At 37.8% G+C, this 17891-nt stretch overlaps 1 protein-coding gene across 2 annotated transcripts in view; it reads left to right on the top strand.

Annotated features, from left to right (window-relative positions):
• SLC10A7 (solute carrier family 10 member 7) overlaps positions 1-17891 on the top strand; it is a 139908-nt gene that overhangs the window by 11667 nt on the left and 110350 nt on the right. The window contains exon 4 of one of the 2 annotated variants that reach the window (XM_053976328.1): positions 142-217. In XM_053976328.1, the coding sequence (XP_053832303.1) occupies positions 142-217 (76 nt within the window). Of the gene's footprint in view, positions 1-141; positions 218-17891 lie in introns of those variants that run through there. The other variant, XM_053976330.1, reaches the window with a different exon arrangement.

The raw sequence follows: 17891 nt of genomic DNA, 5'->3' as shown, positions 1-17891 counted from the left end.
TGCAGGGCTGTAACTGATTGGAAACTGATTGCACTGCACAGGTGATAAGACTTCCTACTCTGCTATTTGGTGTTTTAAGGTAGCAGGTTGCTTAGTGTTTGCCTCCTGTAAGGAATGTAACATTCTTTTTGTTGTTTTCAGCTTGCAGACAGTGGGCTGCATGCCACCTCCTGTGTCTTCTGCTGTAATTTTAACCAAAGCTGTTGGTGGGAATGAGGTGAGTTTGCGTTTTGGCTTTTTTAAATAGGCATTCAAACTAGTATGTATTGATGATGAACTCAAGTGGCAAAGCACAGACAGAAATATGACACTACTGTGGTTTGTAAAGCATTCTGGAATTAGGGATTAGGTGTTGACTTGGTGTCAAACAAGGAAAACAGTGATATGTTACATGCTGCCATTGATGAAACTGAAAGAAACTCACTTTTCTGAGGTGATACAAAGGTTTCTGATAGAAATTAGTGTTGGGAGATTTCTGGTGGTTGCTGTACTGGAAGTCCTAACCCTGTGCTGTGTTGTAGTTATTGCATAGACCAATAGATTTGCAGTGAAGTCATGCCCTTGCAGAGATTCTTTGGATGTGTTCAGTATTAAAAAGTCCTGTAGTTGGAAATTCTCAAGCTTGAAGCTGCAAATGTATCAAGTGACATGGCAATACAAACATGGATTTAAATCTTATCTTGTTATTTGAGACTGCATGAAGTGAAAATTCAGGGAACGTGGAGTTCTCTAACAGTGATGCAATGCAAAGTTCTCAACAGATAGGAAATGCTGGGATAGAAGTTGTTGGTGTAAACTCAGCTTGATCATGATAAATTTCTGCCTTAAAATGGCATATTCTGGTGTAATTTCAGACTCTTTCTTTATCCACAAAGCACTTGCTGTTTTCAGGAAGGCCAGATAAATGGCATTTAGCAAATTAATCCAGCTGTGCTAATTAATGAGCTTGTTTCCTTTAGATTTGCCTCCTCATAGCTGCTGAAGGTGGAGGAGACCTGGTAGGTGAAGAAAGAAGGGAATTAACATTGACAGATGGGATTTACACCCAGGGCAGTTGGATGCTATTCTGAAGAGTTAAAGGCAAATCTTAATTCAGCCATAGAACTCCTGTGTGAGGTTGGGTAGTTCACTTCAACCGCATGTTTTAAATATGGCCGTTAGTTGTGAACTTCTCATTTTCTGAGTTCAGGCTCTTGGGACCGATTAATGTCAGCTTTGAAAACACATGATAGCACTGAAAGAGATTGAAGTTGTACTTTGTACTGACAAAGTGCTGTTTAATTGCTTTATCCTCTGAAGAGAGACCCAAAGTATTTCAAGTCAACCATCTCTAATTATGGGCAATCCTGATGCACATCACTGTCTGCCAGTTTGCTGTCTTGAAAAAAGAAGCATAAAATTGTCTGATGGAGGTGCTGGGGAGTAGTTACTATAAAGAAATAATTTAAGTACCCAATAGTGATCAGCAGAGAAATGAGAGGTTTTCCAGTTACAATTCTACATGTAGATGCTGTAAATTACAGCAAGATACCACACAGTGAACAGTGAGGATTAATTGAGTGAGAGCTCATTCAGCACTGTTGTACTAACCTTAGAACAGGGTAAAGATCCTCTGGAAAAAACTACAGTGAGATTGGTTAGTTGAAAGCCATATAACACAGTGTACAGGAGGGAGAGAGCTACTTTAGTTTCTTGACCATTAGAAAACGCTTTCTTATGGTAGTGTCCTTCAGGGGTGGTGAGGGTGTGTGCATTTTATACCTGTAAAAGCTGAAAAATGGCTGCTTTCTATTACGTGATTGTATAAGTCTCTGACAAGGTAAGCTTTAAACTCTGATTTTTCTGTGCCAAACTGGTGTTAGAGGAATGTAAAATGGCATACCTTGTAGTAAGTTTTACAGATAGTTGCTGACAGCAGGGAGGGTGAATCAAGAATTGAGTCTTGGGAATTGAGAGTTCTCGGGCTCTAAGAGAGTCTGTAAAGGAAACACTCTCTTTAAACACGCTCAGTGTAGACAAAATGTGTGGCAAAGTTATTGCCAAACTTGACCTGGTGGCATGTTTCCAATGGAAGCATATTTTTGGAATTTCGTATTTCTTTGTTGTTCAGACTAATTTTTCTTCTGAAGAGCACCAAATCACATCCCTTGTGCTAGGGGAGGTAAACAGTCTTGCATCTCTCCTTGCCAGACTTCAGCTGAGCTGTTACTGATGTGTTTCTTTTTCTGATATAAGCAGAACACTGCATTTTTTCCCATTTCAGTTTGAATCCACTCTGATATATGAAGAATTTAAATGTGGGAGTCAGTTGGAAGTACAAGTGGTTATACTGTGAAAGCATTTGTTCATAATAATGCTTCTTAAACTGCTTTTTGCCTCAACAAACATATATCCCTTACCTAGAGAAATTGATTTGTCTGAGGATGTATCTACACTGCATAATAGAATATGAAGATAAATGAGCTTGCTCAGGACTATAGCAAGGAAGCTCCACGTGAAGTAATTAGTCTGAGAAGTGTCCTGCTGCTGTAGAGTACAGGCACACCCTCAATAACTGCTCTGAAGACCTCTTTGGATATCTTGAAACACAGCACTTAAGAGCTGTGGTGGTTGCCTGTCTTATGAGAGTGTAGAGGGGTTTAGGTTTCTTTGTCTAAGTAGAAGTGACTGTTAATTGTCAGTTTGGACTTGGGGTATTCTTAAAGAAATATCAGGCATGTTATGGTAGAAGTAGTACCCCTGGGGCTGGGGAAACATGGTCTCTATTTTTAGCTCTCTCATCAACCTTTTGGGTAAAACAGGGTGAGTTACTGTGTCTCCGGGGTTGGCTGCGATGCATAATAGCACATTTGTGTTTGAAGATCAGTGCTGAAAAAATCTGATATAAGATCTATATTTTATTGTCCTGGCACGGGGTAGTTAAGTGTTTGGTCAAGTGCTTTAAAAGTGACCTACGTCATTAGAGGCTACTTGGGTGGTGGATTTTGTTGCATATTAATTGGAAAATTTGGTTGTGAGATAATAAAAGGGAGACTTTCTTTCTTTTCTGTTTCTCCTTCACCCTGATTCTCCAACACTGCTCCTGTGATCTTTTCCTATGTTACTTTCATTAACCCTGCAAGCAACTTTCTAAACCAGCCTATTCCTAGCTTTTGTTACAAATGCACTTAGTTCATTAGCAAAGCCAGTTTCAAGTACTGAATGTTATATGTTTGATACATATGAAGGCCTATATGAACAAAAAAACTTTCATATGTTGACTGGTGAAAAATGAGGAGGGATCATCATGAGAATGAAAATCTAATTTTTAATTTGTTGATATTTTCTCAATTACTTATTTGTTTCTATTAAACAATCTTGTGTTTTGTGTAGAGGACAGTCCATGAAGCTAAGAAGATTGGCATGAAAGCCAGAAAGCCTCATGTTTGTTCTTTGCTCTTGTGCTGTGAAGGGTCAGGATTTTAGTGGTGTAGCACATTGACAGCACTGAAGGCTTTGTTGTGAAAGACTTGTTTTTTTTCAACAAGTCTTGTAGTTTTTCAGTGAAATTATAAAAACAATTTCTTTAAAAGTCTGCAATAGAGACAAATAAATATGTCATCAAGGTTCTGTTAAGACAAACCTATTAAAAGCTCAGAGATACTCAGACAGAAGTGCTGTAGAGATGCCAGATATTACTACAAAGTATTCAGACAGCAAATGTCACACTCTCCTTAAGAATCAAAGTAACGAAGAAAAGAGATTGGAAATTAGATCTATAAGTCTATTATCAGTTTGGGAGAAAAGGCAATTTGTGATGACTTTTATGGCAGCTTAATGACATATTTTTGAAAAGTGTAACATAACAGGAAGGAGCTCTGATGGAATTGTACAGATAAATCGTGGCAGACAGCTCATTTTGCTGAAGAATACTTTGGCTATTTTGCTTTCTCATACACCACACAACCACTGAGGATTTTTTGTTATTGTTCAGTTGAGCTATAGCTTGTACAAAACCTCTTAAACCTCTTAATCAACGTAATGCTTTATTTTTTTTTTTGCAACTTTAATGTTGCTATGCCCTTTTGTAAAACAAGGTGTTGCACATGCAAGACAAGATTTTGAAATGTAGAATAGGCTACAATGAAGAAAGCCAGAAAGGTGTTAATGAAATATGGTATAATGCAAAGAAATAGTTCTATTATTGATTTTCAGATTTGTTTTTTGAAGCAGATGTAGAACATAAAATTGAGTACAAATTTGCAAGGTCCACAGCTAACCTTTCTGGGAAAGAATCAAGGGAGAGCAGCCACATTTACCTAACAAATTATATACAATCATTTTAAATGATATTTTGAAAAACATAGCACATGAATAGTTTCTGAGAAATGAAGACTGGAAAATTCCTTTGTTTGTCTCTGTGTTTTTCGTTTTTTTTTTTTTAGTAGAAATAAAGAAAAAGTGAACTCTAACACTACTGTAAAGTCACAGGAAAGATATTGATTTCTCTAAAAATACCTGAAGTTCTTTGAACTGTGTATACATGTACATTAACCTTTTAGAAAACAAAATAAAATGAATAAAAAGAAGTACAAGCTTTAATGGTTTGTGATTCATACACTGACTGATGCACCAGTGTACCGTGAGTGTTTACTCTTGGAAGGTAACACATGAACATTATGAAATAAAATTTTTTAAGATCTTCAAATAAACTGTGTCATGATGTTTAGTTATCTTCTATAATATAGTTTTTCCTCTCTAAATATAAGTCAGTAGTGTTGTCTAAAATTTGATTTCCAAATTGCACTTAAAATGTTCACATGTTCAGGCTTTGTTTATGAAAGGGTAAGTAGTTTAATTATATTGTTTTAAAAAATGATACTGTAAAAGGAAAAGAAATATCATGATTCTTTTTTCCTTTCCTAAGTAGTAAATTTTGTCTGCCTACACAGATTAAACAATTCTAAATGAAAATTAAATAATTCTACTATTAGATACTACACTGAATTCACTTGGAAGTATGAGAATGTTGGAGGACACATTTAGGTAAGATGTCTGTACTTCACGTGTACAAATATAAAGAATTGTGTCAGCATAAGCTTTGTATGTACATAGGAGCTGTTGTGCTGTTACTCACCCACTCTATTCTAGTATTACAGTCTATTTTTTTTATGTATCCTAAGAGTTTACTTTTATTTTATTGTTGCTGTGCTTTGAGCAGATGGTTTTTATTGAACTATTTATTGATGCTTAGGGTTTTTTTCCTTCCCTGAGTGGTGAGTGCATTTTATATCCATCAATACATAGGCGGAGCCCAAATTATTACTTACAATATGAATTTCATCACTGTAATGTGTCCCAGTCATGCAGCTCCATTAGCTATCTCTAGAGTTCCTCATATCTTCTCAAGTCTTCCATAACCCAAAGCAATTGGGAGTCTTTGGGGTTTTTTCCTTCCCTCACTGATCTCCTTTTGTTTATCAATAGCAGTTGTAATACAAACCCACTACTCAAACTGCCGAGAGGGAAGTGGATTTTCGAAGGCATACAGCTCTGCTCTTAATTCAGTGGAGCAAATCCAGGCTAAAATGAGGTGTGTGAAATCCCCAGCCAAGCACTTCAGCTTCAAGCTCTTTACTTTGTGTGAAGTTTCAGATTCTCCAGCACCTTTGAGAAGCAGCTGATTTACTAACCCAAGGTGTCAGTGGTTGAGTTACACTTGGGATAAGATTTAATTTTGTCTCTGGTTGCCATTACCTGTAATTGAGGGTCTTTCATATTGCTCATAAGGTGTCCAGTGGAAAAAGTCCTGGAAGTGCAAGACTCTTAGAGTTGTGCAGTTAAGATATATAAAACAGAACTTGCAGTCTTGTGCATGTTCAGCCTTCCCTTGTAGCAGTTCTGCCATAATCTAGAGCACTGTAAAATAGCCTCTTTAAATTGCACTGATCTGGGCTGTGACTGGAAGCTACCTGGGATCATCACAGCCTTGTGTTTTTACAGCTGTGTTTGCACAACTGTCCTAGATCTGACTTTGTAAGAGTGTTTTTAGAGGCTTTGCTGTTGCTGTTCTGCAGTGCTTGACTGGGAAGCCAGTTTTTTTTTTTTTTTTTTTGTCTGGTATGGCACAGTCACTGACCCTGAAAGCTGTTTGTGGTATAAAGAAGCCAGGACAGAAAGGAGAGTCTTGCTCTCACGCTTGATAAAAGTGGCCTTTTAAAGAAAGGTGATTTTGAATTTGTCTTGGGTTCTTTGTCTTGAATTTGTCTGCAGGTTAATTCAGTGTGAGGTTATACTGTGCAGGAGCTTCCTTTATTTAACAGTGAGTGATGTATGAAATGCATTGTGTATGCAAAGCAAGCATTTTTAAATGTGAGCAATTCAGAAATAGTTATATAAAAGTATTTGCAGAGAGTGGGATCTAGTGCTCTAAAATTCAGGCTCTGTACTTTTTGCTGTTTAATATTATGCCTGTTTGAGAGAGAGCAGGTATTTTGCTAGCATGGAGCAACCTGCTCTCCCTAACTCAGCCTTTGAAGATAAACATGTTTTGGAGGGCAGTGAAAATTGGAAAGATTATTCAAAAAGTTACAAGTCATTTGTTTTCACTGGAGTGGTTTTTTTTTTGCAGTCTAAATTCTATTGAGCACCTGCATTCATTGTGTGAGGGTGATTTTCTAATGAAAACCTTTCTTTTGGCAGAGTGGTGCAGTTGTTTGCTGGCACTGAAACCCAGGGATGTGCTGGCTTCTGGTTCCACTGTCCCTCACCTGTTGCCTTACAGCTCATTGCAGATACATCTAAATTAAACAAATCTATTGAGACCAAAAAATGCCATTTAGGAATTTCTTTGATGGATTTAGTCTAGGAGCATTGCTATTGGAGTTCTGAACACTGACTTGTAAATAGATAATGTTACATTGTTTTGTCTTTTTTTTGATTTTACCCTTTTTGTGTTAAAATCAAAGCTTTAGCATATTTCACTTGGAAAATTTTTTCTTGTATCCAGGCACTGTTTTAGCTGGCATAAATATTTTTGCTTAGGGGCTAATAAGAATATATAGGAAAGAAAGCAAATTAAACATTTTCATGATTTCTTTTCTTTAGCTATCTTTTTGGGCATGCAATATTAAGTCTTGATTTGTGGAAATCAAAGCTGTAAAACATGAAGCAGGATTTTCAGTTACAATTATTCTCTTTAAATTTCATTCCTTTTCAAGGAAATTAAATTTATTTTATTATTCTTTTTTGTCATTGTGGTTATGAAAGAACATTGTGAATGTTTTTGTCTTCTAAACTGTTTGTCAATTTATTCAGTATGTGTTAAGAGAATGTGTTTTCTTAAAAAAGGAAAACCTCATTTGTGAGAAGACAGAACAAACTCCTAGGTTATTTCATCCACAACTAAATAAGCCCAAATTTATTTAAAATTCTTTCATATAAGAAGTTTGGATATTTTTTTCCATTTGTACTTTTCAGTTCAAAATTTTTTCCATTTGTACTTTTCAGTTAAACTGTCTTTTTGTTAATTTGTTAGAGCATGTGGCAAAAAGTGTGGAGATCAGTAGAGCAACAAATTTTTACTGATTCCAAAGCATTTTTTGTCCTTCAGTTTCTGGAAAATATTGGCCCTATGATGAAGTCTGAAAAGAGCAAGCTGCTGATAAAGTGTTTCTGGACATGCTGAAGTAAAGCCATGTGTTTCCTGGTAACCCTTTTTCAGACATGCAGACCCCATGCTCAGGTGCTTTCCTGCTCAGCCAGGAATTTTGCTCATGTTCCCTCATGAATATGTCCTTTCCTATTTGAAATCCTGTACTTTGCTGCCACTTTTAAATTAGTGGGGTGGGGGGTGGGAACAGCAGCACTTGGACTAGCTGGTGCAGAAGCTTAAACTCTTGTACTCACATGGGAAGCCCTATGAGCAGATGGAAATTTTGAGAGGCAGGAGACTGGTGAAGGAGTGCCCTGGAAGCACAGCAGCCCCTGATAATTCATCTGTGTGATGGGAGAGAAGAAGTTTTGCTATTAAACATCATCTTTGCCAAACCATCCAGTACCTCATGGTATATACCCCCTATACAAGCTGCATTTACAGGCTATTTGCTTCTCTGGCTCTTGGGGTCCCCTCACCAGCCTCTGTCTGACCTCCCCAGGTCTGTGCTGTCTGCCTCTGCATCCTGCCCTGCCCCAAGCCCTTGGGGTGTCCAGGGAGCTGACACCAGGAAGAATTTTCCCCTAGATTCAGGGGAACAAAAAACTTGCCTTTAATTGAGGTGGCTATAGTAGGTCTGACTTCATCTATTTATTTTTAATAGTAAAGACATGTTTAGTAAGACCTGCAAACAGAGAAGCTTTGTTTATCAGCAGAGAAGTCAGCAGCCATGTGCTAACCAGGTAGTCTAATGCAGTAATTCTGGTAGTTATGTGGCACATGAGCTAAAGAGAGTATTACTGGGCTTGAACTGAACTGTATTTGAGCTGGTAAGTTGAGAGCAACAGTATATTTCCTGAAATAGTGTGCCAATTTATGTGTGTTACTTTAGTGAAATTTTGCAACTCCCTGTTCTAGCAGTTACTGTGGATTATTGCAACAGGATTCCCAAAATGTTGAATTTCTAGTGTGTAGATGACTTTGCTTAGTTAGACCTATTTTTTTGTTATATTTTTTTAATGATCAAAATTAATTTTGTTTAGTGATATGGTTGTAAAATGTCTGTAATGTATGTGGTGATGTATACTTGAAGCATGCTGTGTGAGTGCTCCAACTGCATATCCAAAACCTTTTAAAAGGAAATCTCAATGAGCCCTATGGGACAAAGTAAATTATTACATGTGGTGAACTCCTAAGTCATAGACCAAGGTCATGGCAGTGAAAGTGTATTTCAAAAAGGTTTTATCTGTGCTTGGAAAGCAAATGAAATCTCTCATCATTATCTTTAGAATTATAGTTGTAAGAGGATTTTCACTGGAGGTGAAAGATCAAGTTCATGGCAGACATAATGGAGTCTGAAAAGTTATTTCTGAGCCATAATACTGGGGCGTGAAACATTCACTGAGGTTTTCACATTATTGAGTTTACAGCCTGTAATCTGGATACTGAAGATCAGAATGGTTGTCATCATTGCTACTGTTATCACTTTATTTCAACCTTTGCAAAGTGGAAAATTTAATTTTTTTTTTTTTTTAATTATATTGTAAAGACTTTTTCCAAAATATCCTAGATTTTCAGGTGTGTCAGTCTCTGCCATTGCACACAGGCAACCTTAATAATAATAATCCTTCTGTAGGAAGGTAATTTAGTAAACAATGATCTTAATGAATCCATCCAAGCACATGTGCATGCAGTGATGTGATCTCTGTCCTTATTTGCTGATAGTTCACGTAAATCAGAAAGAACAGATTATGAAGGGAAACAGGGAAGAAAAGCATAAGTAGAACTAAAGTTCTTAGAGACCCAGATTTTTGTCCTGTTGATGGAAATGGATATTTGTTTGTCTGTTTATTCAACCCAGTGATCTATTTTGCTAAACTTTGCATGTGTACATGCATTCCAGTGGTACTAATGAGCAATAGAAACCTGCCCAAGAGTAGAGTCTGAACTCTTTGCCTGCACCTTGGGACTGGTTTTGCAAATATCCCTGCCTGTAGCAGCACTTAGTTGCTTACAGAGTTTATAGAGCTCAGCCTGTTTGCTTGCAGAAGTGATGAAATCTGCCACTGATGTTTAAAAGACGAGCATTAAAAAATCATCACCAAAAATGAATCTGTGCTTTTGCTGTCATGAAGGTGATTCCATTTACAGGAAAGTTTCAGCTGTTGCAATTTTATTCAGAATAGTCTGCTTAGCCCTCTCTTCATGCCATTTCACTTTGGGGTTAAAATTCAATGTTTTGCTGTTTTGTTTCCTTAAATCCTTCCATCTCCTTAAGAAAAGGTACTTGTTCCTCAAGTTACAACTGCAAATGGCAAGCACATTACATATTTTTGGCAAGTGTTATTTTAATTTCTTTAAATTAAAATAAAAATTAAAAATTTCTTTGAGCTAATTCTACAGTAGTAAGATTTCGTAACTGGAGCTACTGCAAGTCAGCTCTAAGAGTGGCTATCAAATTGTATTCGACTTGAGCAAAGTATTTTGTTTCAAAATTAATGTGTTTGTTGGGAAACCTTTCATATATTCTGTGCTTACAAGATTACTTAAAAGTCATGTAGGAAGAGGAAGCATAAACTGGCTTGATAGGTTACCTGTAATTCAAGAAATGGCAGCATTAAAATTAGACATAAGATCTCAGTTCTGATCTATGCATGTGTTTTATGCTTCTGTTCTAAAATTGTGGTCCTGCAATTTAGGAAATACATCCTATAACTTCTTTTCCTGTACTGTTAATATCGTGTATGTTATCTCAAAAACACTTGCTGTACTTTCATTATCCAAATGGCCCAGAATATCAGCGTTGGGTAAGACTTTCTGTGTAGGTTATGTCCTCCAAGGCATATATTGTAATAATTTAGTTGATGGCCTCTCTTATACCTTTTCTTCTCAACCAGCAGTGTCTGTGCAGTTGTGAGGCATTTCAGTTTCTAAGCCTAGTCACAAATGTCAGTGACCTATTGATACTGGGACGTTTCTGCTGTTTGCAGCACCCGTGCAGACAGCTTCTGCATGGCTTAGTTCTCTGTAATTTATGATCTGAGGAGCTCAGAACAACAGATGGTATTGGTAGGTATGAAATACACAGAAAATACACAGTATTGTACAGGGCTGTCCTCAAATCCCTTCTGCAAACAAGTCACTCTGGGGCATCTCTGCTCCGTAAGGGGTCTGCTGTCATGACCCCTTGAGTAACAAATACCTCTGTTGTTACATTTGGGTTTCCAAACCTTCATGGAACTCCCAGTAGATAAAACTCAATTTTATCTCATCTTCTGCAAGTAACAACAAAATACATGCCGTGTAACCTTGATTTCTTTTATTTGATTCCTCAGCATTTTAATACAATTTTCTTGAACTTTAGATAAGTCCATTAAATTAACTCAGTTCTAGCGGTAATAATGTATACAAATTTAATCCACTAGCCTATGCAGTAGTTTTGTGTAACTGATTTATGTAAATATGAACTCCTAGAACATAAGGATACTTTATAACTGAGATACTTTGTGATTCTGACAGCTGTGCTCTCTCTGTGATCATGATTCAGATGTGCATGTTTCCTTAAGAATGTGTAAAATCTTCCTCATTGTCTTAGCAGCACAGTTATGCTTACCAGCCTCCCAGTTCTTCCCCTCTCTGGGATTTTTGCATAATATAAGTCCTTGTGCACATTGCATAAGTATTCTGTCATATCTCTAAGTGATCAGACTGATTTTAATTGCTCTCCTCTTCCAAAACATCAGCCAGTTGCAGCATGCTGTTTGCCATCTTCCCTACTAGTATAAAACCACAGTGTAAATCTGTAGTAGTCTTCTGTTTCCCTGACTGTCTGGTTTTAATATCAGTCAGTGCTTCTTCCAAACTGCAAGAGGATTTTACACTCAGACGAATGACTTGTCATGCTAACTCAACATACAGTGTCTTATGGGGTGGATAGCTCATTTAGCAACACTTCCAGCAGGCTGTGTTCATGGTTTCTATATCAGCTTGTGGGTGTTTTTGTTTGGTTTATGGGTAATGGGAGGCAAGAGTATCTTTTAATACTCTAATAATTTTTTGCAGCCTTAATGCAGATCTGCCACACAAGCAGATTTTAAAGAGATTTCCTGTCTTTCAGGCTTCAATTTCCTTCTAAATTGTGTGATGCAAGGCAATGGAAAATTTAATTTTGTCAGGTTATTTCCTCCTGTGGAACATATTGTAATATACTGAGACTTTATTCTGAGCCATCTCATTTCTTAGATGTTTTTACAAAACTAAAAATAGTTGAGTTGGGTTTTCCTTCTAATTAGCACATGCCAGCTGCTTCCAGCAAAAGAACACCTGTGCTGGCAGTGAAGATACCTGGAAACTTGGGCTTGATTCTTCTCCTTTATCCTAATGTAAATCAGATATTCTTCTGTTGGAGTCAAAGCAATGGGGTGGATCAGTGTAGGTGAGAGTCACAAAGGAAATTTGGATCTATATAATTTCTAGTAGGTTGATTCCAGAGGCAGTAATTGGTCTGAAGTGGTGTCCTTATGCAAAAGTGTGCAGCTGATGTAAATACCAAGTAGATGCAAAAATAGTGGAGCACTGCAATTTTTTCCACTGTATTGTCATGCTAAATACTGTATTTTTGAAAATATGGTCTTTATTTCAAATAACTGAAACTGCCTGTAATTTTAAAATAGAGAAGGAAAAACAAGTATCAGTATTGTTCATGCTATAAATGGTTCTAAAGATGAAACTTTATTTTCGGGCTAAGTTTATGTCATTATCTTGAAGTTAGAGTAATTGTACTTATCTCTAGGAAGTGTGTTCCTCATCACTAAGCTTGCCCTCTACTATCTCCTTATGGAGATATTAGAGGACTGTAAAGTCATTTTATTAGCTGACAAACTGCTTAATTACAAGATAAGAAGCAGAGCCTTGCTCAGTGGAGGAAATGTGTAGTTCTTCCATCTACATTCAGAAGCCTATTTCCTCCAGCTTTCATTGGAGGCAAAGGCAGCCTCCAAAACCCAGGAGAATTTAATCAAAGTGGTTTATGGATGTTTTCTCCTGGGTTTGTTGATACAGACAGAAATGAAATGCAGAAATAAAATACCCAAACCATGAAGAAGTGCACAGTATGCATGTAGTCAGCAGTGAACTATAGAGCTATACTGTTAAATGCCCTGGATTGGGAAAGAGGAAAGAACATGTACCAGTTGTATAGACACCTTTCAAACATGTAGGTTGAATCCTAGTTAGGATTTAGTACTTGGAGGGTTCTGCAGTTTAGTACTTGGTTCTGCAGTGAATCAATGCTTGAACTGTATGCCATTTAAAATATTACTCATTAAACCTTTTTTGGTGTAGACTAACTAGGTTCTTGGAGGAGTTCTGGTCCAGAATGGCTTTGCCTCTCTCTGTTCCACCGTAGTGACAGAAAAATGGGAACTATTCCATTCAATTTCCAAATTAGGAGAAGTGTTAGCATGGATTTTGTTTGAAGACCTTTTATCTCTGGAGTTTGTTTGCATATTTGATTTGCTTTCGTATGGACATCTTGGCATTCCTGTCATGCTACAGTGCTTTCTGCTTCCAGCTGCGGAGCTTTTGGAGAAGGGCTGTGGGGAGCTTTATTCACTACTAGAAAACCTCACTGAAGAGTTGGAATTTCCTAATAGATAGTGCCAGGCAGCATTAGCTACTGATGTCTGGATACCCACAGAACATAAATCAATACTTAGAGTCAACAGAGGAGTATTTATGTTCTGGAGCATTTGCTCATTTGCTGTTGGAGTCCTGGTGATGGCATATGGTCTTGCAAATAAGGCTGTAGTACCTAAGTCTAGGCTGTAACTGCAGTATTTAACATAGTCTTACAAAAATGTGCCTTTAGGCACTGTGAAAAATGTTCATTAGAACATGTATATAATTTGAATTTTACTGTATTTGATATGTAGAATTTGTGTGAGATTTCTTTGCTTTTTGACTGACTTTTCCTGCCAGATTTTGAGAAGTACATAATGTGGTTTTTGTGGAGTTTTGTTTATCGTTGATTTAAAAGGAGTAGAGAGAAGGGTCAGTGTGTGGGATGCACCATTTGAATTCTATGGCTGGTGAAGTCAGAAGGTATTAGGCATCTACAGTGCATAAAATACCAAAATTAAAATTCGGCCTAGTTTGCTCTTCATTTTTTGTTACTTGTATTGATGCCAACTCACCAATAAAGTCACATACTTTTTTGAAACACATTAGTTTGACCTGTTCTGCCTTACAGCACTTTTCTTGTTATGCTGCAGTCTGGATTGTTCTGCAGCAGACAATGTGTTGATAAGTACAATACAAGTTTTTACTGTGATGGTATGGACTATTTTATGACTTCTTGTTTCTGTTGTGTGAAGCATCATAGCTACTTGCAAGATACAACAGTCAGAGAAGTCATCAATTAAACTCTAACAGGCTGATATCATAGCAAAGCTTTTAAGACAAACATTTGTTCAGCACGTGTTTCATAGAGCATAAAAGCCAGTTTATGTTGTCCTGGTGCTGCCAGTATTTAAAATTTTGATTATTTGGACTAATCCACATTCACTCTAACATACCATACAAGCAGAGGAGAATTTGCTTAGTACATATTCAGAAAGAAATAGCTTAGCATCTTTCTGAATATCTTGCAACTATGCTGAATTTTTCAGGAGTTAATTTACTGTTGATATCATGCAGCTAAAGCCAGTGGTGCCCAGGTTCTTTTCTTATTGGTCCAACTGTTACAGTGCATTAGGAAACTGCTTACATACTTTGGGGTAACTTTTTTGGTGCTGTTTGTCCCACTGGGAGGGGACTGTTGTGGCTGGAAGGAAGCAGGTAAACTGTGGTGTGAGAAATGAGGAAATAGAGTAGGATGCTCTGTAACAGCAGGATCACCAATAAAACACATAATTTTCAAACTGCTTCTGTCTGTAGCACTTGCTGAAGGTTTTCTTTGGGAGCTGGTGTGATATGACAGATTATTCAGAGGTTTTTCCATAGCTTTGTTCTCAGCACTTTGAAAATATCCTGAAATGAAGCAAAGTTAAATCATATGGGCCTGCCTTTAGAAAAGCATTAGATTTTGCCTTTGTGTCCATTCTTTTTAGCTTGCTCTTTCCAATCAAAGGGGGGAAAAAAGGATGTTGTGGCTGATTTGAAAGGAAAGGACACGCACACAGAAGTGAATTCTTGCTGTTATGTGCCACCCCTGGATTTTAAAAGCAATGCCAATGGAAGTACATGGCTCAGATAATGTTCATAGTTATGGGCATGTTTAATTGCTCTCAGAAAAACATGTGAGAGTTCTGTTTATTCCAGGTCTAAGTGCTCTGGTTCCTTGTGTTGCTGAGTGCAGGCAGTAAGAGAGCCCTGGGAACACTTGGGATGTAGCTCTGCTGCAGGAATAGGAAAAGAGCTCTCTGCTGAGATCCCTGCAACAGCTCTTGTCCAGCTGCCAGCAGCACATCTGATGTGACCTACAGAGATTTGGGCAGGGTGGGAGTCTGGACTAGAGGTTGTGGCAAAACCCAGGTAGCCTGTGATAGTGAGAGAGCCTGGTCTCAGACTTAAACCTTCCTTTGGCCATGGACTTAAATCTTCCTTTGTCCATGTTTGCTGCCCATTTGACCCCTGTGGGCTCTGTGCATCATGAGTTGCTCAGTGTCTAAGCTCAGAGCAGCCAGTCGGGCACTGAGCTGGATCTGTTGCAGTTGTCAGAGGGTCATTCTTCTGGGATAACACTGCTGGCAGCTAAAACCTATGAATGACTCAAGAATAGAGTGTTTGAGGTGTTGGAGTATTTTTTAATAGGTTTGAAAAACATTGTTTGATCATGCAGCATGTGTTGGTTTTTCAATAAAATCTTCATTAAATCCATCCACTCCTTGCAGGATTTTTTTTTTTTTTTTTTTTACTTCTGTTTGCCTGTGTCACATGTTCTTGCTTGGATTATCATTCATTAGTTTCTCCAAAGAGATTAACAGTTCCTTAAAAGAGGATCATGTGCATTCTGCTGTTCTGTGTGAAAGTGGTGCTGGAGAGCAGAGAAGCCCCGGGATCCCTATAGAAATTTGCAGGCAATTTTGGTACTCTAGTCCACTCAAAAAATCTGCTGATACCGTAATGTTTTTTCCCTTGCCAGGACCCTCCTTGCCTGGTGTCATTTCTTGAGCTCTCCTGGGATGAGATTAGTCTAAAACAACAAAGTAGCCAGATGTCTGGTTCTGAGAGAGTCCCAGAGGCCAGGGTATGGTAGGCAACAGTAATCGCTGGGGGCTGAAGATCAAAGATACCTGAGAATTACTTATGGGCACATACTATGTGTCATTCCCATTATTAACAGTCTGAGAAAATTTGTATCCCTAATTAACCCTTTTGTTGGTTAAATTTTTTTTGCCAGTACAGTCCTGTCTGTAAGAACTGTTTGTTCTTTTTGATACCATTACATGTTAGTTTTAAAAAAAAGAAAAAAAAAAGTAAATTAAATGTTCTCATAATAGCAAATTTATGTAACTCATTCAGATGTTTTTTATCATGGTCATTTGTAAATGTCAGAAGTGAGAATGATTTCTCTTTGTTTACTGTGCCATCCTTTGGGTTGGTGTCATTCCTATCCAGAACTGTGTAAATAATGATACTTAATCAGGGTGGTGATTTTAGCTTATTGCTTCCTAATAATCTAAAATGAATTAGTATCTAATTCCAGGGATGGGGTGTCTGCATATCATTACATCCCCCTTACTGGTATTTATAATTAAATGCTAATTAATATTTTTAGTGATCAACACTTGTTTGTATTCTATATTCTGAAATAACAAACTCAGACTGTAAGTGCTGACTGAATTCTTGTAGTGCTTTAGGAATTAGTGAGTCCTAGAGAGAGAGAAAAAAGAGAGGAAAACCTGATTGTGGCCTTTTGTGCTTCTCTTTTTTTATCCTCGGGTAAAAATATCAAGATTGTGAGTTGAATATCTATTTTAATAAGTAATAACGTTCTCTGGTGTTGTAGAATTGAAGACTGAACAATTTTCCCTGACTTTTGGATAATAATATATAGTTATCAGAGATACCTGATGTTTGTTCTGATTAGTGCAATTTCACTATCTTTAACATTATACAATATTTTGTGTGGCAAACACTGTATGTGCACATTTGAGTGTGAATTTCTGGTCACACTAAGTTTGTGTGTGGTTCAATGTCTATATTGCAGATGTTTAACAATTCTAACAGGCAATTTTGAGTGAGCAGTAAGTGAAGAAAAGATCCCTGGAGTGCTTTAAAGGGTTGAATTGATTTGTCTGTTTCAGTCTTGACAGTCTTACTTCAAACCATTTTATTTGAGCAAGAAACCCCAAAAGCTGACCTGTCTGAAATCCTGTTGTGTTTTTTTGTACTTCTACTTCTGTCACAGGTGGTGTGACAAGGTGCTGTCTGCATCTTCCAGCACAGCCACGGCTGCTGCTCCACTGTCCCCATTCCTGTTCAGCTGCACACCCAAAGCTTTGTTCAAAGCAAATTACCATCTAAAGAAATGTGAGGGAAAAGCTTTCCTGTGAGCCAGACTTGTTTAATCTGTAGCTGCCAGCAGAAATAACCAGTTATTATCTGAAAATTTCACTGAGGTTCATAGTATGAATAGGATGGAGACAGGTACTGTGTTTCTTGGGGATGCATGGGAAGGGGGAGCTGCACAGGAGTGGCTTGCAGGCAGTAGCTGTTTTCATAAGGATGCTGGCACCCTGGATTTTGGGTCATTTGTTGCCATTCATGTGCTATAATCCAGGCACAAGCACTGTGACTGCTTGGCTGCCTGCTGCTCAAAAGATTCTGCCTGACCATCCTAACTTAAAGAAATGAGGTCTTCATGAGATTTCAATTCTGTTTCGCACAACCCCTGTGGGTTGCTTTTTTCTTACTTTTCATTCTCTGTTGTTCCTTTTGGAGGCATTGCAGCAGTTTTGTTTGCCTGCACTGCTCTGTTGAAGGTTACAGTCAGAACTGGAATAGGCAAAATCCAGGTGTCCATGAAGTCGTGTCTGTGGAGGCCAGTCAGTATGACCTCCCTTTGAGTTACCTCACACAGGCAGCAGGGTGCTTCCCAGGAAGGTAGAAGCCCCAGGTGAGGTTTTGGGAAGAGCTCTACTGGATGGATTTGCAACGTATCTGAAACAGAATTCCTTTCACTTCATTCTCTTTTGTTATCTGCCTGGAGGTCTTGGAAGCCATTCCACTACAGCTGACAAGCAAGAATGTGACA

This window comes from Vidua macroura, chromosome 4 (assembly GCF_024509145.1).
Source record: "Vidua macroura isolate BioBank_ID:100142 chromosome 4, ASM2450914v1, whole genome shotgun sequence".
Taxonomy (NCBI): Eukaryota; Metazoa; Chordata; class Aves; order Passeriformes; family Viduidae; genus Vidua; species Vidua macroura.
The sequence above is the reverse complement of the archived record's forward strand: the minus strand, read 5'-3'. Positions and strand labels throughout refer to the sequence as shown.